Raw genomic sequence first — 23,233 nt, 5'->3', positions numbered from 1 at the left:
TATTTTTGTCTTAAAAAAGTGAAAATTTATTTAATATTTGTTTAACGTAACCACACACATTAGGGGAACTGTTTGTTCATTCATTCAACAATGAAACCGCTGATCATATGCAATAATTTGTTGGTGTTTAAAATTCAAACTCTAGCGTTTTAATTATAAATTTTGCTCTATTTTTAATTTAAATTTAAACTTTCGTGATCCATCATAAACAATTAACAGTCATAAAAATAGTAAGTCATTATACAACGGTCGACATTCTCTTAAATCATGAGTTTGATATTTAGCAATCAGAAAAATATGCAACAACTTTGGTTTTATGAAATCCACATACTACATAATACAATCTTTTTGGGGCTACACAGCAATGACACCATTACTCCACATTAAGATACACAACTCATGCTAAACGGAGGGAAAAAAAATACAACAATACACTATGATTTTTATGTCAATTTTCACAATTGGAATGCACAAACACCCTCTATTACCAGACATTGTCATGCTGCAAAAACCGAAACACGAGAAACATATTTAGCAGCAGAACTGTCACAACCCACACAGTCAGTAACTGACTAACTGACCAACCAAAAAACCCACATCGAGTCCCAAATCTTCAGACTCAAGCAATCGAGCATTCTTCTTTGGGTAGCAAAGAACAATATGAACACTAGATTTCAAACATCTTTTCAAAAAAAAAGGATGGCAATGGTACAGTCAAAGTTAACAACACCTAGTTTTCAGTCTCTCGTAATAAACCAAAAGGTCACAAACCTTGAAACAAATCGCAGAAGAAAAAGAGTCAATTGGCTCATTGCACATATAATTTTCTTTTTTCGTGGAGTGAAAAACCAAGAACCAAAGAATTTGACCCTTAAATTCCATTAACTAACTAAATAAATAAGAGAGAGAGAGAGAGCAAGGGTAAAGCACTTCTCTCTCTAAAACCTTAAAAAACCTCCAAACCCCCTCTTCATCTTCTTCTCACTGTCTTTGTCTTTGTCTTTGTCCCTGTCTCCGTCACGTAACTCCCCTCTTTCTCTAACTCCCTGTCTTCCAATCCCAAATTTCACAAACGCCCATGTCGGAATCACTCAAGCTCCCTCGCCGCACGTGACTCCCACGCCTTCTCAACTTCTCCCGTCGTTTTGGCTGCATTTGGCTGTTGACCGTAACCTCAACTGGTGATCTGGGTCAGTTCTTCTTTTCTGCTCCAACCTTTTTTCTGTGGTTTTTTTCTTTCTTAAAAGGACAAAGATAATAATTCTGTGTTCTGTTTGGATTGAATTAGCTGCTAGTGTAATCAAGTATTCATGGGGGATTGTGGGGTTTTGGTGCTGAGTGAAGCAATTTGAAGGGGAAAAGGGTGCTGGGTTTTCGTCAGAGATGCAGGGATTGCGATCTGGCAAGTTGAAGGTTGAGCAAGAGAAGCAAACAGTGGTGGAAAACAACTGTGGGGATGAGAGTGGGAATGGTGGTGTTGTTGAGAAGAAGAAGAAGAAGGTGAATGAGGGAGTGCCAATTGTCGGGCGGGTTCTGCGGTCGAGGGTTGTGGGGAGTGGTGGTGGTGAGGGAGGAGTGGAGTTTGGGAAGAAGAGGAGGTTGGTGAATAATGGGGATGGTAAGAAGGGGGAGGAAGAAAAGGAGGGTGGTAATGTGGGAGTTTCCGGTAGGGTTCTGCGGTCAGGGAGTATTGCTGTTATGGAGGATGTGGGAGATGTGAAGAAAAAGAAGAGGCAGAGGTTAATTAAGAAGGGTGAGAATGTTGTGGATGATTGTTTTGAGAAGGGGAAGGAAGAGGGGGTTGATAAATTGTTGAGTTCTGGCCTGGTTTTGCGGTCAAGGACTGTGGCAAATGGTGATTGCGATAAGTCGGAGAATGGTGGTGGTAAAATTGAGAGTGATGGTGATAAGGCAGAGAGTGATGGTGTTAATGCAGAGAATGATGGTGGTGGTGATAAGGTGGATAGTGATATGGGTGTTAAGGCAGAGGCAGAGAGTAATGGTGATAAGTTGGAGAGTAAAAATGTGGAAGTATATGAGCTTGGGCAGGAATTGGTTGGTAATGGTGGTGGTGTGAATGAAAATAAGGTGAAGGAAACAGAGGTGGGTGATAAAACGCCTGTTGCTATTCGGGTTCTGCGGTCACGGACTGTGGTGAATGGTGGGTCTAAGGCAGAAAGTGATGGTGCTGAGGCGGAGAGTAGTGTTGATAAGGGGAAGAATGATGGTGTTAAGGCAGAGAGTGATGTTCTCAAGGCGGAGAGTGGTGTTGATAAGGGGAAGAATGATGGTGTTAAGGTAGAGTGTAATGGTGATAAGGCAGAGGCAGGGACTAATAGTGATATGGGTGAGTGTGAACACATGGAAGTAGCTGAGCTTGAGAAGAAAAGTAGGTTGGTTGGTGATGGTGGTGTGGATAAAACGAAGATGAAGGGAACAGAGGTTGGTGATAAAACGCCACTTGCTGATCGAGTGCTGCGGTCACGGATTGTGGTGAATGGTGGGTCTATGGCAGAGAGTGATGGTGCTCGTGTTACGGAACACAGACAGAAGGATATGTCTCAAAAGAAACTCAGTGATGTGAAAAATGGAGGTTCAATTCAGTTAATTACAGGGTTTACACAAAATTTTAAAGGTAAGCATGGCAGACCACCCAAGGTGAACAAGGAAGAAAGTGGGAGGTCGGATGATGGACTTAGACAGCTAAAAGGTAAGCGTGGGAGACCTCAAGTGTCAGAAAAGGAAGAGAATAGTCTCTTGAATGGTCGGTCTAAAAAGAAGTTACGATCTGGGCAGGACAAGAGTGATGTTTTGAAAGGAAATCTTGACAAGAAATGTAACGTGTACTTCAGAAGCAAATCGGGTTCTAAGTCACAGCAAAGATTGAAATCAAGTACATTAATCAATAATTCGCATTTGGAGAGGAAGAGGATTGGAAAACAATTTGATTTAAAGGCCTCTCCTCAAGCTAAAAAGGTTAAAAGAGGAAGATATTCGGAGAGTGAAGGCAGTGAGCATAAAGATGGACATAATGTACAGAAACAAAAACAATGTGGAAAGAAAAAACAGGAAAGCAAGTCAAAGGATGGCAGACGTGAGCTAAAACAGGCAGTGAGCGAAAAAATAGTGAAAATGATTCTGGCTGCGGGCTGGAAAATCGATCGTAGGCCGAGGAGCGGCAGAGATTACATGGATGCAGTGTATGTATGTCCAGCAGGAAAGACTCACTGGTCAGTAACCAAAGCTTATGATGCTTTGAAATTGGGTTGTGAAAATGGTGATCCAATGGCTTGTAGCAGCGGTTTCAATTTTACGCCAATACCACCAGAGGAACGCAGCATGCTTCAGAGGGTTGGGGGCGATAGGAAGAAGAAGAAAACGGGCGGAGGACAAGGAAAAAATAAAGCAAAGCAGAGGGCAAAGGATGGGGACGCATCGGATGGAGGAGTTGAAGAGAAGAAGAAAAAGAAACTCGTTAAGTCATTGAAAGGGAAACATCTGCTTCTTGAGAACAATGGATCAACAAGTAAAGCATGTCAGGGAAAGCGAAGTTTGGTCCATCGTCACAAGTGGCAGAAGACTCAGAATAGAAAGCGATGTGCTTTGTTAGTTCGCAACTCTGAGAATGCAGATTCTGAAAAAGGCGGCTACATACCTTACTATGGGAAGAGAACAGTACTTTCCTGGATGATTGACTTGGGAACCCTGTCACTTAATTCAAAGTTGAAGTACATGAACAAGAGGAAGAGACAAGTGCTGCTTGAGGGTAAAATTGCAAGAGATGGAGTTCATTGCAGTTGCTGTGACGAAACCATCTCACTTTCAGAATTTGTTATTCATACCGGAAGTGATTATTCTGAGCCTCTTAGACATATATTGACGGACTCTGGATCTTCCCTTTTGCAATGCCTGCTAAAGTCATGGAATAAACAGGAAGAGTCTGAACGTCGAGGGTTTCACTTCGTAGAGGTTACTGAGGAAGACCCAAATGATGATACATGTGGGATCTGTGGAGATGGAGGAGATTTGATCTGTTGTGACGGTTGTCCATCAACATTCCACAAAAGTTGCTTGGAGATAAAGGTATGTACACATTGTCAGCTGGTTTTATAAATTGTGCTAATGACATACATATACATTCCATTTATCTGTCTCTTATCCCTCATAATGCATTCTAATTAGGGTAGAGGCCGAGGATTCTGCTCATGTCATAATATTTTTAGGATCATTAAGCTGCCACTTTATCTGATTGCTCGCTGGGATGTCATATATAAGATGTTTACTCTGAGGCTAGAGTAACTGGGTTTTAGTTGTTATTCGTTGCTGAAGTTATATGTTTCCATTCTAGTTGCTCTACAATAGCATATCATAGAAGTATCCAGAATGGATATCCACATAAAATATTTGGAGATTGTTGATGTCTTGGCAATATCCACATAAAGTCGAGAACTCTAATTTTTACCTTCTGCAGAAGTTCCCATCTGGCAATTGGCACTGTGTATACTGCTCGTGCAAATTCTGTGGGATGTTTGATACGGATATGCCTCAAAGGGATGATTTTGAAGATGTATATGCGTCAGCATTACTTACCTGCCATCTGTGTGAGGAAAAATGTAGTAAATTCTACCTCCAAAACCTTTTTCTCTCTGTGCTTGATTTTCTTTTCCTTTCATGTCTAATTGCATGCATTACCTAGAATATGTAGAATAACTACTTTTGCAACATATGATAGCATAGTGTTATTTTTCTAGATCATCAATGCTGTTTTCGGGCAAAGGATGCTGTAAATGGTGATTCCAGCAGTTCATTCTTCTGTGCAAAGAATTGCCAAGAGGTAATGCATTTGAGCTGTTCCTAAAACTTCTGTTTGGTCGTTCGTGATTGCTGATATATGTCGGTGCTGCATGAATTTGTAGCTTAACTTACTAGTTGTTACAATGTAGCTTATACTTTTATGCTTGAATGGTGGAAGATATCTGACCATATCTTATGAAGTAATTACATTGCAGTTATATGCGTATCAGAATGCTTAGAGATGCATGCATGGTGTACAAATTTGTTTAACATGGATTTGGGTTATTTGAACATTTCAAATTTAGATGAGCAATTTCAACTATCTAATGAGCTCGATGCCAAGAGCGTGTTAAGTGAAGATTTGAAATGAAATACATAAAAGTTTGTATTTGATGACCTAGGTAGCAAATGGACATTTTGCAAAATATTACTGCACCCTAACTTTTTTACGCCTATATATTATTTAATATTTGTATGTGGGTCCCACATGACTAGAGATATGTTAGAGAGTTCAAATTGGTTAGTGTGCATTGTTTATTTCCCAAAAGGCAAACCTTGTTCGTTTTTTTATCTCATTCCTTTATTCAGAGATAATTTCTTTTTTCCTCTACATTTATTGTTCTCTGTCTATTCTATTGGCTGAAATTTTTTGTCATGCCAGCTATTTGAGAAACTGGAGAGACTTCTTGGAGTTAGGCATGAAGTGGAAGAAGGGTTTACATTGACTCTTCTTCGTCGATATGATTTGGGTGATACACCGCAGAAGGTTGATTGCAGCTCAAAGCTAATTGAATGCAATGCCAAGCTGGCTGTTGCATTTTTAATAATGGATGAGTGTTTTCTGCCTATGGTTGACCACAGAAGTGGAGTCAATCTGATCCATAACATTCTTTACAATCGTGGGTAAGCATACTTGTTCTCTATTCTGTGTTCTGTTTGGCTGTGTAGTATCAAGTGATCTAGACTTGTTTGGCTTTCCGGATGGATTGGTGTGATTGATGTTCATTACTTCATTTTGTCATTAATAGAAAATGTAATTATGATGTTCATAATATAGCAACTGCTCAAGACAAGTTCAGTGTTGTTGCTTTTGGAATCAGGCACCTAGGTACAATGATCATGATTTTCTCTAATTGCTCTTTAATCTATATACTAAGTCCAGCTGAGTGAATGCCAATATGTTATCTCTCACTCTCTCAGTAATTACACTACTGTCTTAATATCACATCTGAAGCAATTACATATAAGAACTGTTAATGTTTTCTCCAAATCTGCAGTGTGACACACATTTGTTTAAGTATTAATGTTAGGTTTCCTTGTACTAATCTGGCCACAGTATCATACTGCAGTCTTCCAAGCAAAACTATTAAATGTTTCTTTTACCACTGTTTAATGTTTGATCAAGAACAAGCTTTAGTAATTCAAGTGTGGGGAGAAATAGTGAGGAGATGTACCCTCGCTTTTGTAACTTTGTACTCTTTTGCTTATTCTCGGTTCTCTATCACAAAATCTTGTGCAAGCTGCCATTTCAGCATAAATGAGAATTCTCTGTCATATACACTACGCCATTAAAAGACAGTCTATCATATGAAAGTCAGCATCTTTATAACTTTACATGTGAATTAATGCTAAAACATCTTTCTGTCTGTATTTATCTTTGTTGGTCCCTTGTCCTTTTCATGGGAAAAGTTTGGTAGAATGTTTGAGATTCTTCTCTTTTGACTTTAAGATTTATTTTTCTTAATATATATTTCAAGCTTGTAGAAAAGATCAATTAACCTGTGGTTTCATTGATTAAAATTCTTTTCCTTCATATGTTGTTTTGCTGTTACCAGGTCAAATTTCAACCGACTGAATTACGGAGGTTTCTTCACAGCCATTCTAGAGAGGGGTGATGAGATTGTATCTGCTGCAACCCTCAGGTATGTGTGGCTACATATGCTTTCATAAATCTATTGCTTGCAATTTGCAACAAAATCACTTGGGTAGTTCTTAGTCATCTGCAAATTATTCAAACAAATTGAACTAACTCCAAAATTCACATTAAGTTTCACTCCAGATGAAATAAAATTTTGAGTTGTTAAGCTCTCTTTTCCAATTTCCCTGTCAATTGGATGTGTTTCCAATTTTTGGTAGTTCTTAGTTGTCTGCAACAGAATCACTTGTTTCTTCGTTTCCTTGATCAGTTCAATGGTATCTTTCTTCTAGATGATACATGACATTGGTGTCTCTCTGACTCCTTTGAACATAATTTTGTGCCTAGTCATAGAAAGTTGAAGTTCTCAATGCTGATGACACTTCCACTTATGAAATTTAGGCAATTCTGGGAGTGATGGAGTTGGTTAAGAATCATATTCCCTAATATTTGCCTCCCATATCTTGATGTGTTCATGGGTTTTCTGTGTTCTTTTTTTGTTTGTATCCAATTCATGCTATAAACTGGGAACATAGGTCAGTGTCCATCTCCAGCTCCTTCTCCATCTCTTATACACACAAAAAATTAAGGCAGTGGTCATGCCCTCTAGATTCAATTTCCTTTTCCAAAATTTACAAACTTTCCTGCTCTAAAGTGATCAAGACATCCTTATTTATGGTCCTCCTGATTTGCATTGCTCATTCTCCTTTTAAATTGCTTTGTCAATATAGTTGTGATATAGATCTTGAGCACAATTGCCCTACTATATCCTTATACTGGTACAGTGCCTCTTTGATTGACCTGTATGTTGTTGTAATCCTAAGAAAGTAGTGGCATGAGTTTGAGAATCTGTAATGTGCTTGTATTATGCAATGATCTGACATTCATTACTGCTTGGTCAATCAGAATCCATGGAAACTATTTAGCAGAGATGCCGTTTATTGGAACCCGCTATCTGTATAGGCGTCAAGGAATGTGCCGCCGGCTTCTAAGTGCTATTGAATCCGTAATGTTCATCTCAAATCTCTTGCATCTTACCTGTCTATAGATGTTCTTCAAAATATAATCATATAATTTCAAAGTTCTTCTCTTTTCATTTGGGGAGTTGACAACATTTTTGTAAGTTGCCGTCTCTTGATTTCCCAGATCTAAATATGTTTTGATTTTCTGTTTTCACAACCTATATCTACTCCTCGGTAGCTGTTCTCTGTTTTCATAGCTTATGGTTTCCCTTTTTTGCGTTTTAGAACTAGTCATACTAGATTACTAGAAAGTGTTTTATTTTATGTCTATTGGAGTAGTCAATTTTGATAATGGTGTGAAAATTCTTCTTTGTCCTAGCCACTCAGTGTACTGATCCATAGCATTCAATCTCTTTGTGCCATTTTTGGACCATGATCAGGCTCTCTTCTCTCTCAATGTCGAAAGATTGGTCATACCTGCAATTTCAGAACTGACGGAAACATGGACTTCTGTTTTTGGTTTCAAGTCCCTTGAAGAATCAAGCAAGCAAAAGATGAAGAACATGAATATCTTGGTTTTCCCTGGGGTAGATATTCTACAAAAACCATTGTTGAATCAGTTAACAGAAACAAACGAGAGTCCTGTTAAAGGTATTTAGTATTGCAGTACTAAGTATTTGTGAAATGCATGTGCTAGTCTGGCATATTCTTCTGTCAACTCTATGTTGTTGACATAATATGTATACTCTCCTTCTTTGTTAATATACATGTATATACCTTCTTGCAGATTTGAGTTTCACGGATCTTGAGCATCACAAAATCATGAAGGATGTGGTATATAATACTGATGAGGGACCTTTGGCTCGATCTGACAGTGAAGCAACTGTATCCTGTGTGCATGAGGGAAATGTTGAGCTTGCTGCTGTTGAGTCTGACACACAACATCTCTGTTCTGTTTTTCATGATGATCTGGAGAGCAAGAGCAGTACGATTCCATTTCCTATCGATTCAGTGTGTGATGTTCTCAAATTAACCAAAGAGATGAATGGATACCAAAATTCTACCTCTGTTGCTGATATGAGGACATTGTATTTGGTCAGCAAACATAAGCAGCCAGAGCTGTTATGTGATACTGCTGAGGGTTTCTTGGCTGGAGCAGCCACCGAGGCAACTGCATCCTTGATACACAAGACAAATGAAGAACTTGTTGCTGTTGAATCTGATGTAGAGCTTCTTTCTGGTGTTTCACGTGATAATTTGGAGGGTGAAAACAATACTATGACAATTCCTACTGGTTCAATTAGTGATGCTCAAGAACAAACAGATGATACCCAGCTTCTTTGTGGTGAGAATCATACTTATGATCAGAAGGAAAAGAGAAATGAACATCGAAATTCAGGCCCTGTTCCTGATTTTCATGAAGTGGAATTTGGCACCAAATACAACCGACATAGCATGTCTAAAGTGGAATGGAAATCTGATCTTCATTCTGAATGTACTGATTCTGCTAGAGAAGTTTGTGGTTTGGGGCAGGGTACCAAGAACATTGACCATAAGGTGACAATAGATGATGACAATGTTAAACCCCTTGGTTTGCATGATGAAGGATTTTTACACCCATGTACCGAAAATAATGCTACTGAGCTGCAGATGGTCTCTTCGGTTCATGCGGCCAATCATTCCAGTGAAACAATAGTTTGCACTGACTCAGAGATTACAACTCAGGTAACTCATGATGCAAGGGACCATGCGAATCATGATTCTCAACATTTTCTGGTTGAAAGATCTATTTCATATCCAGATGTAAAGACGCTTGAGACTTTTGTGGAGAATAACCATTCTTGTATTCAGCACACTTCTGTAGTGACAGCAGGGGTGCATCCAGAATCCGAGCGTTCAGACTCTAGAATTCTAACCAAAACTAGCCAGGTAGACGGTGATGAATTCTGCCAGGCTACCCGGTTGACTCATGAAAAAGTAGATGATTCTAAAGGTCATTCTACAACTTTGCTGTTTGGCTGCAGCATTACTTGTATATCTGGCAATGGTCAGGACACTCACAAAGTTGCCTCCACTACAGCAGACGATAATTCTCATTCTTTGTGCGGGGCGAATATTGAAAGTGATGAGACTTTGAAAGCCCCTGATGCCCCTGGTGTCAACTTAGACAGTAATGGGAATTCCAAGTCTCCTGACGTCTCCATTACAGCTGACGATAATTCGCATTCTTTGTGTGGGGTGAATATTGAAAGTGATGAGACTTCGAAGGCCACTGATGCCCCTGTTGTCGGCTTAACTTCCTGTGGGGCTAATATCGATAGTAATGGGAATTCCAAGTCCCCTGATGTCTCCACTACAGCTGACGATAATTCTCATTCTTTGTGCGGGGTCAATACTGAAAGTTATGAGACTTCGAATGCCCCTTGTGTCGAGTTAACTTCCTGTGGGCATAATATCAATAGTAATGGGATTGCTAAGTCCCCTGATGTCCCTGCTGTCAACTTATCTTCATGTGGGACTAATATATATAGTAATGGGAATGCCAAGTCCCCTGTTGTCCCTGGTGTCGAATTCAGTTCCGAGGGGGATCATACGAACACCAAATCCTTGCAGCAATCTGATTTTGATTCTGGTGTTGATAATGACAGTCTCAGACAGCTCAACTCGAGCAATACATGTGCCGCTGGCAAGGGTAACTCATTTGGTGCTTCGGAGGTGACAATTTTATCAAACCAGGGCCAGGCTAGTTGATCTTATGTTTATATACTGACAGGAGGCTTCTTGGTTGCAGTCTCTTATAGGAGAGTAACATCATTGAAAAGTTGACAGGTGACTTTTGTTATTTGTAGAAGAAACGAACTACAGTTTTTGAATCCTTCACTGTCAGGTGGTGAAACCTGATCATTGGTCGATTTCATATCTTTCCCATCATAGCGATGGAAGTAAATATATAATTTTGCTACCTATACACAGTTGCTAGCTTTACTGCCGTGGCAAGTTTAGAAGTTAGACAGCCGCCTTGGAGGGCTGTGTTTCTTTGGCCTCTAGGTGCTCTTTGTATATAAAAACTATCCACTTCTCCAACTTGAAAACGAAACATTGCTAATTTGCTATTCCTTATTATGTGAGTTTCTTTCTTTTCTCTTCACACTAGTCCATCACAGTGATGGTAATAAACTCGTAAGATTCAAATTAGAGTGAGCTTTGCTCTCTTAGAGCTCTCTTTTACTCTAAAATCGTAGAAGGTTCAACAACGCAAAGATATCTTAACAAGTTTTTGAAGGTAGGCGATCTTAACCTCTGATTTTCAGAAATTAAGCAGTTGAACTTAATTTTAAGGGCCGTGATAGATGTTTCTTGAAGTGGAAAGTCATTTATATAATGAAAATAAAAAATAAAAAATAAAACAATTGCGCCATCTAGATTGGGCTAAATCTAATAACCGGTCAGAGTATGTAAGGCATTTTGGGACGAATATTATTAGGGTTTTGGTGCTCTCTACTTCCGCCTTCAAGCTCTCACACACAGAGTCAAACGAGAGCTGCTCGGAGCATCAAAGATCCCAAAACCTTAGCCATGGTGAGTCTCTCTGTATGTATCATCGTCTCTATTCTGGACTATTTTCGGATTGATTGCCCTAACTTGTTCTGGGGAATTCGTAAAATGTAGTCGCTGGTTGCGAACGAAGAGTTCCAGCACATTCTGAGAGTGCTGAACACCAACGTCGATGGGAAGCAGAAGATAATGTTCGCCATGACCTCCATCAAAGGTATCGGCCGCCGTTTGGCCAATATCGTCTGTAAAAAAGCCGATGTTGACATGAACAAGAGGTACCCTTCTCATCTTCACATCTTCAATTGCATTCATTTTGTATGTAATGTTCTGAATTTAGTTTCTTTTGATTGATAGAGGTTTCGGTTTTTCGATATTGTTAGCTAGCTGGTTAATGTAGTTACTGATAGTAGAATGTGTTACATTAGTTAGGAGTAGAGCATATTTGATAGTACAATGTTTTCTAATCTGCAGGTTAGTTTTCCTAGCCGTTTCGGGCTTAGATTCACTAGGATTGGAATGCAACTAAGTTGCGATAGCTGTTTGCCATGTAGTGGGTGGTGATATATAGATGAGGTAGTTTCATGTTGTTTATGTTGGATTTTGTTACTTTTGGGTGTTGGGTTTTGATGTGGTTTTATGTCGTTGCAGAGCTGGTGAGCTGTCTGCTGCTGAGATTGATACCCTCATGAATATTGTTGCGAATCCTCGCCAGTTCAAAATTCCGGATTGGTTTTTGAACAGGAAGAAGGATTACAAGGATGGGAGGTATTCACAAGTTGTTGCCAATGCGTTGGACATGAAGCTGAGAGATGATCTCGAGCGGTTGAAGAAGATCAGGTTTGGTTTTTTTACTTTTGACTTGATTGATTGGGAAAATTATGTTTTGATGTGTATTTTCCAGTATGAATGTTGCTTTTTATGAGCTGGTTCTTTAATTGCTTGATGAGTTTCGTGATGATTTTGTGTCTTCCATAACAGAAACCACCGTGGTCTTCGTCATTACTGGGGTCTTCGCGTACGTGGGCAGCACACAAAGACTACTGGTCGCAGGGGAAAGACCGTTGGTGTTTCCAAGAAGCGATAATCTGCTTGCATTTAACCCTCTTCTTATGGCCCTTTTTGGATTTAACTTGAAATTTTTGCTTCTTTAGTACATCGAGCAATAGTATTCCTTTTGATGTTTCATATTTGGAATTGTTTCGCGGTTGCATTTTGTATTTTTTATTCTTCATATATTCTTTCCATTGCAATGATTAACTTGTGTTTCTTCTCACCTTATCCCATCAGCAATTACAAACGCATGACATTATATACTATTGAAATGGAAGAACCCATGACATTACGCTTTTTTCTCTTGCTTCTCTCTAGAACTGGAAGAGTGAATGTAAATTTCAGACCAGTCCTCCCTCTACTACCAATCCCAGATGATAGCTGGAGCAGTGTTTAAGTTTTGTGTCCCCTCGCCCTCCGTGACAGTTTATGCTGTGGATTCTTCCATTGTTGATCTCCCCAACTGTGATTTGTCATCCCCACCATCTCCCTCATGGTGTTCCCATATTTCAATCCTTCTGGTGGAAATGATGTCTGCAATGAAGCAACAGAAACCAGCTGAAGGTATTGAGTTCGGGTGTTAGGCCATCTCCAACCAATAGGGGCTACATTGTGGCACACTAAAAATTAGTATTATTTATCGGTTTTGACATCAACCGTCACTAACCCAAGTGTGCCACAATGTAGTCTTTTAATTTTTTTAATGTGTTATGTATCTTTTAAACTCTATATTATCATTTAACTACATTTTATCTTATTTCATAAAAATTAAAATTAAAATTACATGAAAACTTGACTAATCTAAGTTTCATAAATTATATGACTTTCATTGATCTTCAAAAGTGTTTTGGTCGGGTTGAGATTTGATTAAGTGTATGGGATGCTATCCGGTCAGATAATGTAGATCTACCCGTCCAGAAGGGGCCTTCAAGTCCTCTATCCGCCTTGATCACCTGTAAAAAGCAATCGGGTCAAAAGTCACAAGACTGGTGGTGTGCCGGCCTATGACTTTCCGACGCTTAAATTAGCAAGTATTAGACAAAAAAACTTGGGAGGATAAGGACTTAGAATGACATTACATTTTTTGGAGGTTTCTGGGCCCTTTCATCGGCCTTGGGAAGAGTGCAACTCCTCCTCACCTTCGATGTGAGAGGGAGCTGTGTGAAAAGGTGGGAAGCCGCCGTGACCAGCCCTCTTTGAGCCGCCGTGGGCGGTGTAGGCGGCGGTTTCGGGGGATGCCGACCGCCTATTCTTGGAGGCAGCAGTGGTGGGAGCAATTTCCTCCCTCAGCCTTACCCGAAGATCGGCCGGAAGTAAGGGAAATCTCGCTGGAAAAGCTGGAGGTATTAACAAAAAGAAAAATATTTCATAAATTATATTCAATGGTAGAAAACTAATATTCCTCATGATTATTCGGTGTCAAAGTCGATATATTCAAATAATAGTTATTTGCATATATTTTTAATTATATTTATTTCTAAAAGTAAGGTTGAAAATTATTCGTTATATTTTAAATAATTATTATTGTCGCTTTTATTTGTAATTTAGTTAAAAATTATTAGTTTTATATTGATAGCTATTGTTGTTGTATATTTTTTAAAGAGTTATTATACTAAAAAAAATACAAGTTTAATTCGAGTTTAATGTTGTAGTATATTATTTCAACAAAGAAAAATACAGTTTTCTTTTTCAAGTAATGAAATATATATATTCACTAAACAATATTAGTATGTATTTAAAAAATTATTCACCAAAACTATAATAAAAAATAGTTTTTGAAGCAAAACTCACGTGAGCTAGTGTGCCACAAAAGTGTGCGAGAAATTTAGGGTACTTCTGGTACACTTTTGTGGTACACTGGCACACGTGTATCCCGCCTCAAAATCTATTTTTATTGTTGTTTTGGTGAATAATTTCATAAATATATAACAACATTGTTTAGTAAATATATATATATATATATATCATCATCATCATTTAAAAAAGAAAACTGTATTTTTCTTGGTTGAAATAATATACTACAACACTAAACTCGAATTAAACTCGTATTTTACAAATAAAAGCGACAAATAATATTAAAGTAAAATATAACAAATCATTTCCAACTTTGCTTCCGAAAATAAGTATAATTAAAAATACATGCAAATGACTATTATTTGAATATATCGACTTATACACTGAATAATCATGAGTACTAGTAATGTTTAATCATTAAATATAATTTATGAAATTTCAATTAATTAAGTTGTCATGTAATTGTAATTTTAATTTTAATTTTTATAAAATAAGATAAAAAGTAATCGTTCAATATAAGATAATTTTTATCATGTCCCCTTCCCAATAGTTGTACCTTGGCTTGGGGAGTCTTTGGCTTTATGCGAGAAAAATATTAGTTAAATTTCATGTAATTTTAATTTTTATTAAGTAATATTTTTAATTTTTAATTTTTCATAATAAATTTATTAAATTTAGGACTTCTCATAAAAAAGACTGGCTAAAAGATTTTAAAATCATAAAAAGTCACCCAATTAAATTTCTTAAACAGTTACCCCTGTTTTTTGTAAAAATTATAAAAAATGCTACTCACTCTCATTCGTTTTGAGTAGGGTGAGCAGAGAACAATTTTCAGTGGAGTCCGTTCTGACGCTGTTCTAAGCTTTCGACGTTGTTGTGAGATCAGATGTTGGTGGCGCTGGGAAGAGGCAAGGATTACGTCGGCGACATTGGGTGGAGGCAAAGATGACAACGCCATATGGATATCGTCCTTACTTATCAGTGTTGGTTGTTGGCAGTCTCCATGGAAGTCTCCATCGACGATCCAAAACGACTGGCACCCACGGCCTTGATCTCAAACCCATCGCCGACGAAATGTGGTTGAAACAACAATAACAGCTCGTCACAACGTGTCACTCAGCTCCATAACCATATTGGCCGACAACGAAGAGCAAGCGTTGGTAGAAGCGAAGATGGTGACGATCTATAGGCGGCGGCGACAATGACAAAGCTACTTAGGAGAGGAGATGAGAGGCTGACGACTGCTACTGTTGACACTCCTCACTGGAAACTATATCTTCTCCCTAGATCTTGATGGGGGTGCCCATTCAAATTTTTTATTCTTTTTCGTTTCTAATTTTCTATAGTTCTTCACTTGGTTTTGTGAAAGGGTTTTTTGGGTCATCTACTCTCGTCCAACAATGTAAGAATTGGGGGTTTCACAAATGTCAAGTTACAATGACAGTCACAACATTAGTTACAGTATCTGCCATATAACACTGTTAATGGGACCAATAGTGTGGTTGGTAGTGTAACTATCAGTACAGCTGTCATAAGGGTTGGCAATGAGCCGGGCTTTGACGATTTTTTCAATTTTTCGGGCCATGCTTACTAATAAAGTCGAGGCCCACATGCTACCCATGGGTACGGGCTTTACGGGATTTTTCGGGCCGGCCCGGGCCCATTATATTTATGTGTAATGTATATTTTTTATATAAAAAAAAAGATATGATAATTATTTAACTAAATATAGTACAAAAATAAGAAATATAACTAAATAATTTAATTAATTAACATATACAACAAATAAATACATATAAAATTATTAATTTAAAAAATGAATCGGCTTTGGCGAGCTTTTGATCGGGCTATTTAGGGCCGGGTCGAGCTTTGGCCTTATGGGTTTCAACGGGCCGGGCCGAGGCTTTGAACCCTCGACCTCTATCCGACCTTATACCCATAAGGTCGGGATTTGACCGGGCCTGGCCTTGGGCCAGGCTACCCACGGGCCACCTATGGGCCAAATAATGACCTTTAACCTGTCACAATACCCGTCGATGAATAATGGTAGTGTGATTAATAATGTAACTGATAGTGTGACTATCTGTTTACCCATCACACTACATGTCATAGTGTCTATCATACTACCTGTCACATAACAAAGTTAGTGTGACAAATGAAATTTTTGTATGACTAGTAGTGTGACTAGTGGTCTGGTGTTCTGTACAACAACATGAGTGTCAATACTGAGATCGTATTAATTGATATGAGAAATTCAAGATCACAAATAATTAATAAATGTTTGTTATTTCTAGTCATTCTCTTCTTCTTATTCTTTTTCTTTTCTTGTCACAACGTAGTCACAAAAAACTGTGTGACAAGGAGTGTGTCAAGAGGTGTGACAGATTGACATGTAGTGTGACAATGTGTGTGACAGTTAATGTGATATGTGGTGTGACAAAGAGTGTGACCGGTAGTATGATAGGTAATGTGATGTAGTGTGACAGGTAGTGTGACAGTTAGTGTGATAGGTAGTGTGACATGAGATGTAACAAGTAGTGTAATAAAGGGTGTGACAATTAGTGTGATTGGTAGTGTGATATGTGGTGTGACAGGGGGTATGACCTGTAGTGTGACAAGTAGTGTGATAGGTAGTGTGATAAGGGATGTCATATGAGATGTAATAGATAGTGTAATATGGATGTGACATGCTAAGAGAAATGTCAGAATATGTGAAATTATGTTAAAATTTAAATAAGATTGGTATGAGAATATTTAGAATGAAGAGAATAACTAGAATTAGTGAAACTTGAGCTCCTGTTTGACCACAATTACTTGGAGCACCATTATGGACGGTGGCAACCCCATTATGTCAGGGTTTATGCGCCTTGCACGATGCTCGGTTTGGAGTGGTTACAATATCAAATGATAGAGGAGAGATAAATCTTTCCAACAATACCAACCATGCTTAAATCTGTCGCCGAACGATCAAGTTATGACCGGAATTAGGTGAAGAATAAATAAGAAGAGGAAGTGTGAGAAAAGACAAAACACTCATAAAAATGACTATTTCATAATTTTGTTTAAAGTTTGTTGACATTTTTCAAATTTTCATTTAAATGAGATAACTATCTTATAATTAGATTTTTTTTCATTAATCTTTTTATAATATAAGATTTGATTTAGTACTAAATAATAACTTACCCTTAAATGTATAATTTATTAAAGTAAAATTGTAATTAAATGATAGTACATAAATTAAAAGGTACAAAACACATTAAAAAAATATTAAAAGACTACATTGTAGTACACTTTAGTTGAAAACGATTGATATTAAATTAAAAAATAATTTTTGAGGCATAACATTCGGTGTGCATTTTCTGGCACACTAACCCATGAATTAGAAACGAAGTGTGACATGTGAGTTGGAGTTGTGACATCAAACATCGGCAGAGTTTTAAATTCTAACTCAATCCTTATATGCTGCGACTATACGAAGATTTAGAGGAGCCTTAAATAATATTGTCCTCACTTTCTCCATGTCTCGATAGCTGGAGATCAGTCTTGGCCTCAGCCTCGATCCCTAAGTGTCGTGTGTACCTTCCATCCTCTTCAGTATATAGAAGTTGTTTCTTGCAGGATGGACAGCTCCGACGGCAATATACTGTCCAAATTTCCTACAAGGTAAAAGTGTAAAACCCTTTATAATCGACATTTCATATTTCCATCGGAACAACAGAACTTTCGTGACGAAATCAGTATGCGAAGTCCGGACTATAACAACCCCCAACCCCCCAAGCCGAGTGATTAGGATTGGATCAATTGATAAACACGTCTACTACCATGTGTCTATTTTTCTCATTACATACCAAGTCGGGAGTGATCAGAATTGATATACACGTGGTTATGCAAGTATAAATTTGGTGCTGAGGACCAGCAAGTGTGGCTTTGGGTCTACCGGGTTAGTTATAATGTTCCTATCAGTATGATGTATGACCAGTCTTAGTTTTAACATTAGCTTAAACCCAGAACAACAACGAATCGCAGACCCCAAATAGATCCCTGTTTACCAACAAACATGACGCAACCGTATCTCGTCTCTTTTAAGTAAAAAACAAGGTACAAAGAAACTGTGTTGCACTGTTGCCCATCTATATGATTTGAGATAGTTTAGCATCACTGATTCACGGGTATTTGAAAGTAGAACCAATCCAAATCACTTTGGTTCCACATGGTTTTCGATTCAGGAGTTCTGTAGGCTTCTCTTATTTCATTCAAGTAAAGATTAATAGTTGAGGGCTTAAGTTGTACGCAAAAATCTGGTCTCTTTTGTACAATACGAGGGCAACCTAAAATTTACTTCCCTATCATTATTTCAATGAATCATTCTTATGTACGAGATATATATTCAGAACTCAAAAGAACTTAAACCGTATGTTAAATTAATTGGATGATAACTATGTGTACTAGTTTAATTTTTTTTATAACAAAGTATTCTATAGTATTTCAGAGTATTGAAATTAAACTATAAAGATGAAAATCGGTTAGAAAAACTCCATACAAAACATGAAACTTAAAAATTGATTAACTTAACAATTCACGTCTTTAATTTTCATATTTACACATGTCATTTGACATCATAGAACACCATATCATGCCAAAGAAATATTTGCATGGCAATCAACTAGTGGACAGTTCACACTGATTTTTGACAACTGAGGAATGCGACGAGTTTGAAGTGGGGTGCTGCCGACAAGACTTATTATTAGATTGCTCTTCCTATACATGATGGCTTTGCAATCTGTCCTCACCTTCAAGTTGAAAACAACTATCCAAGCTTGTTCAGAAACTCATCGAGCAAAAGAAAGAGAAGAAAATAAACGAGAGACAAGAACAAGATTCCTCGATCCCATTTCTGCTTTGGTACTACTCGCTTATTCATATATTTTTCCTAGTTCTACGACTTTACCAATCAAAAACGAGAGAAGACCCACCACTGAGCTCTCTCTGCACCATTTTGTTTACTAATCTAACTTGTCATTTGGCTAATTGGCTGAGTTCGTATTCATAGTTTACTACTCCCCAGTAAATTACGGATTGTGATTGTCCATTATCACAGATAAGTGAGTTTTATATTGGGGGACTGCTATCTAACTAACTTAATTAGGTAGGATTCAATGGGCGCACAGGGTTTCCTAACTACCCTTGAAGTTTAGGGTTTATAGTTGTCTCGTTTTCTTAGTTTAGGAAGCTAAAAGGGTCGAGATGGATGTATTTGCAAAACCAACTAACCAAGAAAAACTAAATCGTGAAATGTCAAATCAATCAAGAAGCTGAGTGAAAATGGATTTGTGATCAGAAAATAGTGATTGGACTCTTATGTGACTTCACGTCCAACTCGAACCATATATATCATCCATCACAAATAAACAAGAAAGTAATATCTGGCTAACTTATTTGACTAATTAAACATTCAATTTGCTCTTATATATTTTCTTCACTTGTCGTGGGGTGTGAAGCTTCCAGCGGTGGACATACATGGATTCATGTTTCTTCTTCAAAGTTTATCGATTCATGCTTAGAGTAGAGTAAACTTGTTTGTTTCCATCAAAATTAATAAGATATTTGAATTTTGAAAAGCATGGATCTGTCTTGATTCCCTACTTTAGGAAGTGAATTTGCTTTTGCTTGTCATTTGTGAAATAATCTACTTCGAAAAATCATCATTTCGTAATCCAAATGCAAATACTCGGCTGAAATTGTCAATTTACACCCCGAACTTGCATTTGAGTCAATTTACCTCCTAGGCTTGATAAAAATTGCCAATTTACACCCTGAACTTGCATTTGAGTCAATTTACCTCCTAAACTTGGTAAAAATTGCCGATCTGCACCATATCCGTCAAATTTAATGTTTTCAATCCAATTTTAAGTCACATGTCATGCATTTAAGGGGTAGTATTGTCATTATATATTTATTCATATTGAATAATGAAATAAATTAATAAAATTACTTAAGAGGAACATTTGCTACAATGTTTGGTTTTTCGAAACATGTTATTGATTTATATATTTATTATTTTATGTGATATGGTATGTTAAAAGATATTAGAAAAAATATAAATAAATAAATACATTGAAAATTAAAAATAAATGTGTGTTCCGAGAGAATTACTATTCTACCATTGTGTGTGTTAGCCTTATTAGGTTTCCTGTTAGAGATAGATTCGCATCTCTGTAATAGATTACGACTCTGAATCCTACTGATTGTGGTTATGTAATGCCTATATATTGACCTCATTATCAATCAATAAACGGTTACGTTCTATTCTATTATGTCGTTATTATTTTCGTTTTGTTCATCCTCCAACAATGTGTACATATAAAAATATATTTATACACAACACACTATATTTGAATGGGTGGGTATATTGAATATATAATTCAAAGTAGGATTAAGTAGGTAGAAAAAAGATGTAAATAAATAATTTGATTAACAAAATAATCCTTATTTTAAAGAATATTTTTATTTGTTTTTAAGAAAAATATAAATAGAAAATGACAACATTACCCCTCATGTGTATGACATGTGACGCAAAATTGGATAGAAACAGTTAAATTTAACAGATGGGGTGCAAATCGGCAATTTTTACCAAGTTTAGGAGGTAAATTGACTCAAATACAAGTTCGGGGTGTAAATCGGCAATTTTTACTAAGTTTAGGAGGTAAATTGACTCAAATACAAGTTCAGGGTGCAAATTGACAATTTCAACCAAATTTAGGGTGCAAATTGGCATTTATGCCAAATTAATAAGATATTTGAATTTTGAAAAGCATGGATCTGTCTTGATTCCCTACTTTAGGAAGTGAATTTGCTTTTGCTTGTCATTTGTGAAATAATCTACTTCGAAAAATCATCATTTCGTAATCCAAATGCAAATACTCGGATTCTCAGGTGATCTGGGCTGCTGCCTTGCTAATCGATTCATATTAAGCACTAATAAAAGTAATAATATGCGATTTGACTGGTGGAGCGGAGGTATCGCCAAATACATCGAGATCTTTTCTCGGATATGAACATATTGATTCACATCGTTGTTATAGTACCAACCTCAATAACCGTTTGTCACTTTATGCCTTAGCTATTGACATCCTATAGAACAACACCGAACTCATCTTGTGTATTATTACTGGACATAAGAGTCTCATCAATCCAGAGTTTACATCAGAAAAGGCAGAAACTCATCTACTAGGGCTTCTTTGATCTCATTGTCAACATACTTGGTCTTAGAATGTGTAAGCTAATTGGGTTCAAATCTGGGTTCAAATCTGGGTTCAAATCTTGTCATCGAGTTCTAATGCACAAAGTACACCATTTCACATGTTAACGTTAGACCACAACACCACAGCTTGTTTGCCTGAAAGTTTCATTATTACTTTTCTCATGTTACGAAAACATGAATCATAATTGGAGGGTGTACTTCTACTCTTTTCCAAACTAAGCCTGCAGCAAAGTAGCCTAGTTATAAGCTACACACTGACATTTGCATCCTCCCAACAAAATCTAACATATAATATCGACCCCGAAATGAACTACTCGGAACCATTACGTACATAGAAATAAGAACCAAAGAAGAAGATGAAGATGGAGGACCAGGTCACAAGCTGCTGATGCAATTGATAACAAGAATAAAGTTGATTCCATAGTTACATTTTGCTGCTCAATAATAACATTGATTTAACTGCACCGGGAAATCTCGCAGACGCCGGCGGTGAAGTCGGGATCTTTGGGTGAGGGGAGAAGACTGACGAGGAGATCCGAAAATGCGCCGATGATGAACTTGTGAGTGCTCTTAGGGTTGAGAGCCAGATAACACAAGAGCAGCTCATGCAGGAACTCCCAGTTAGATTTAGCCTTCACGATCTCGTCCTCCGTTTGGTGCTCACGCGCCTCCACCATCTCTTGCATGGAGCGCCGGAAGTCGAGGTAGGGATCGGGCGAATAAGTGGGCACTACCACGCTGTTGTGCTTGAATGGCGCGTGGAGATCCGAGGAAGACAACGCGGCGGAGGAGGAGGAGGAGGAGGAGGAGGATGACTGGTCGACAATGGAGTTGGAGAGGCCGGGTGAGGAGAAGAAGAAGCGCTGGGAAGCGAAGACGGTGGCGAAGTCTGCGGCGGCGGCGGTGTCAGTGTCGTTTTCGGTTTCGGAGGTGGAGAGATCGGAGGACTTGATGGAGCAGGAGGTAACGGCGGAGTCGAAAAAAGAGGCGTTGTCTCCGTCGTAGAGGGAGTTGAAGTTTTTTATTATAATCGAGGAAGACATGGCAGTCGAGGTGGAGGAGGAGGCGGTGGCAGTGGAGGTAGTTGTTGGTAAAGAGCCGGGATCGTCGACGGGAGGGGATTGAAGAGTCAAAAGTGGCCGCTTGATCTTTGTGAAGCAGAGATTTAAGTTCCTTCCTAGAGTGCTTGGCATTCTGAGGCGACAGAGAGAGAGAGAGAGAAAGAGAGAGAGAGAGATTGAAAAGGATAGAGAAAGAGGAAGAGGAAGAGGAAGAGTGGGAGATTTACAACTGAAGTTGTAGTTCCTATGGTCTGGTGTAATATATATGTTGAGATTTTAGAGAGAGAGAGAAGATGGAGAGGGAGGGAGATGATAGTATTGGTGTAGGTGTGTACTCGAAGTCTCGAACCAAGGTACTTGGACGGGGGAGTAAATTAATATTAACCGCATCTCCGGCGCCGATATCAGCATTTTTTTTTGGGAGAGAAACCGATATCAGCATTTTAGACCTGCTTTCGCAGTTTTCCGTCTTGCCATTTAATTAAAACCGTTGAAAAAAATCAGGTTTGGCTCGTTATGACGCAAACTCTCGAGAAATTATATGGTAACAATTATGATTAGTGGGGTTGTTGTTCCAACAAATAACTTCCTATTTTGGGAATATCTATTTGAATTGATATATGACCGAGTTTCGCTTTACTTAATTTGTGCATGAATTTTCTTGAATCATACGTCAAGTATCTAAAGGTGCTTTGAGAAAACAGCTTATTGGCAAACATTAGCTTATATACACTACAATTTTTTTTAATCAACGACTCATAATCTGAAATATATAGAAGAAAATATATGGTACATCATTAACACACTCGCGCTTGTTTCATAAGGCAACGATAATGAGAGT

General features: G+C 38.0%; 4 protein-coding genes across 6 annotated transcripts; 3 read left to right on the top strand and 1 right to left on the bottom strand.

The window, feature by feature from the left end:
• The first annotated feature begins 944 nt into the window (after window positions 1-944).
• LOC126782545 (uncharacterized) lies at window positions 945-10,639 on the top strand. 2 transcript variants are annotated; one of them, XM_050507805.1, is made up of 9 exons: window positions 945-1,190; window positions 1,289-4,083; window positions 4,475-4,613; window positions 4,752-4,834; window positions 5,456-5,697; window positions 6,630-6,716; window positions 7,616-7,715; window positions 8,112-8,322; window positions 8,459-10,639. In XM_050507805.1, the coding sequence occupies exons 2-9, from the start codon at window positions 1,384-1,386 to the stop codon at window positions 10,420-10,422; spliced, it is 5,526 nt and encodes a 1,841-aa protein (XP_050363762.1). In that variant the 5' UTR covers window positions 945-1,190; window positions 1,289-1,383; the 3' UTR covers window positions 10,423-10,639. The 2 variants fall into 2 exon arrangements, with proteins under 2 accessions (XP_050363762.1, XP_050363761.1); XM_050507804.1 differs by having other exon boundaries at window positions 4,472-4,613.
• A 501-nt stretch (window positions 10,640-11,140) lies between these two features.
• Window positions 11,141-12,497, top strand: LOC126783160 (40S ribosomal protein S18). Its single transcript, XM_050508573.1, has 4 exons — window positions 11,141-11,250; window positions 11,341-11,501; window positions 11,875-12,063; window positions 12,205-12,497. Exons 1-4 carry the CDS (start codon window positions 11,248-11,250, stop codon window positions 12,308-12,310), a joined length of 459 nt encoding a protein of 152 aa, XP_050364530.1. The 5' UTR covers window positions 11,141-11,247; the 3' UTR covers window positions 12,311-12,497.
• Window positions 12,498-12,640: 143 nt separating this feature from the next.
• On the top strand, window positions 12,641-15,611 carry LOC126783161 (uncharacterized). Of its 2 annotated transcripts, none has more exons than XM_050508574.1 (2): window positions 12,641-12,840; window positions 14,957-15,611. In XM_050508574.1, exons 1-2 carry the CDS (start codon window positions 12,651-12,653, stop codon window positions 15,163-15,165), a joined length of 399 nt encoding a protein of 132 aa, XP_050364531.1. In that variant the 5' UTR covers window positions 12,641-12,650; the 3' UTR covers window positions 15,166-15,611. The 2 variants fall into 2 exon arrangements, 1 of the variants encoding a protein (XP_050364531.1); XR_007670839.1 differs by lacking the exon at window positions 12,641-12,840 and adding an exon at window positions 13,301-13,619.
• A 6,093-nt stretch (window positions 15,612-21,704) lies between these two features.
• On the bottom strand, window positions 21,705-22,595 carry LOC126783562 (transcription repressor OFP12-like). Its single transcript, XM_050509045.1, has one exon. It carries the CDS (start codon window positions 22,522-22,524, stop codon window positions 21,787-21,789), a length of 738 nt encoding a protein of 245 aa, XP_050365002.1. The 5' UTR covers window positions 22,525-22,595; the 3' UTR covers window positions 21,705-21,786.
• Window positions 22,596-23,233: the final 638 nt, after the last annotated feature.

This window comes from Argentina anserina, chromosome 2 (genome assembly GCF_933775445.1).
Source record: "Argentina anserina chromosome 2, drPotAnse1.1, whole genome shotgun sequence".
Classification (NCBI taxonomy): domain Eukaryota; kingdom Viridiplantae; phylum Streptophyta; class Magnoliopsida; order Rosales; family Rosaceae; genus Argentina; species Argentina anserina.
Note: the sequence above shows the minus strand (reverse complement) of the source record. Positions and strands in the feature narration are given on the sequence as shown.

Coding starts and splice junctions, on each gene's coding strand:
- LOC126782545 (XM_050507804.1), top strand. CDS start 1,384: ATGCAGGGATTGCGATCTGGCAAGTTGAAGGTTGAGCAAGAGAAGCAA. Junction 5,698..6,629: donor AACATTCTTTACAATCGTGG/GTAAGCATACTT, acceptor TGCTGTTACCAG/GTCAAATTTCAACCGACTGA. Junction 7,716..8,111: donor TTCTAAGTGCTATTGAATCC/GTAATGTTCATC, acceptor GACCATGATCAG/GCTCTCTTCTCTCTCAATGT.
- LOC126783160 (XM_050508573.1), top strand. Junction 11,502..11,874: donor GATGTTGACATGAACAAGAG/GTACCCTTCTCA, acceptor ATGTCGTTGCAG/AGCTGGTGAGCTGTCTGCTG. Junction 12,064..12,204: donor GAGCGGTTGAAGAAGATCAG/GTTTGGTTTTTT, acceptor CTTCCATAACAG/AAACCACCGTGGTCTTCGTC.
- LOC126783161 (XM_050508574.1), top strand. CDS start 12,651: ATGATAGCTGGAGCAGTGTTTAAGTTTTGTGTCCCCTCGCCCTCCGTG. Junction 12,841..14,956: donor GCAACAGAAACCAGCTGAAG/GTATTGAGTTCG, acceptor TTGTGAGATCAG/ATGTTGGTGGCGCTGGGAAG.
- LOC126783562 (XM_050509045.1), bottom strand. CDS start 22,524: ATGCCAAGCACTCTAGGAAGGAACTTAAATCTCTGCTTCACAAAGATC.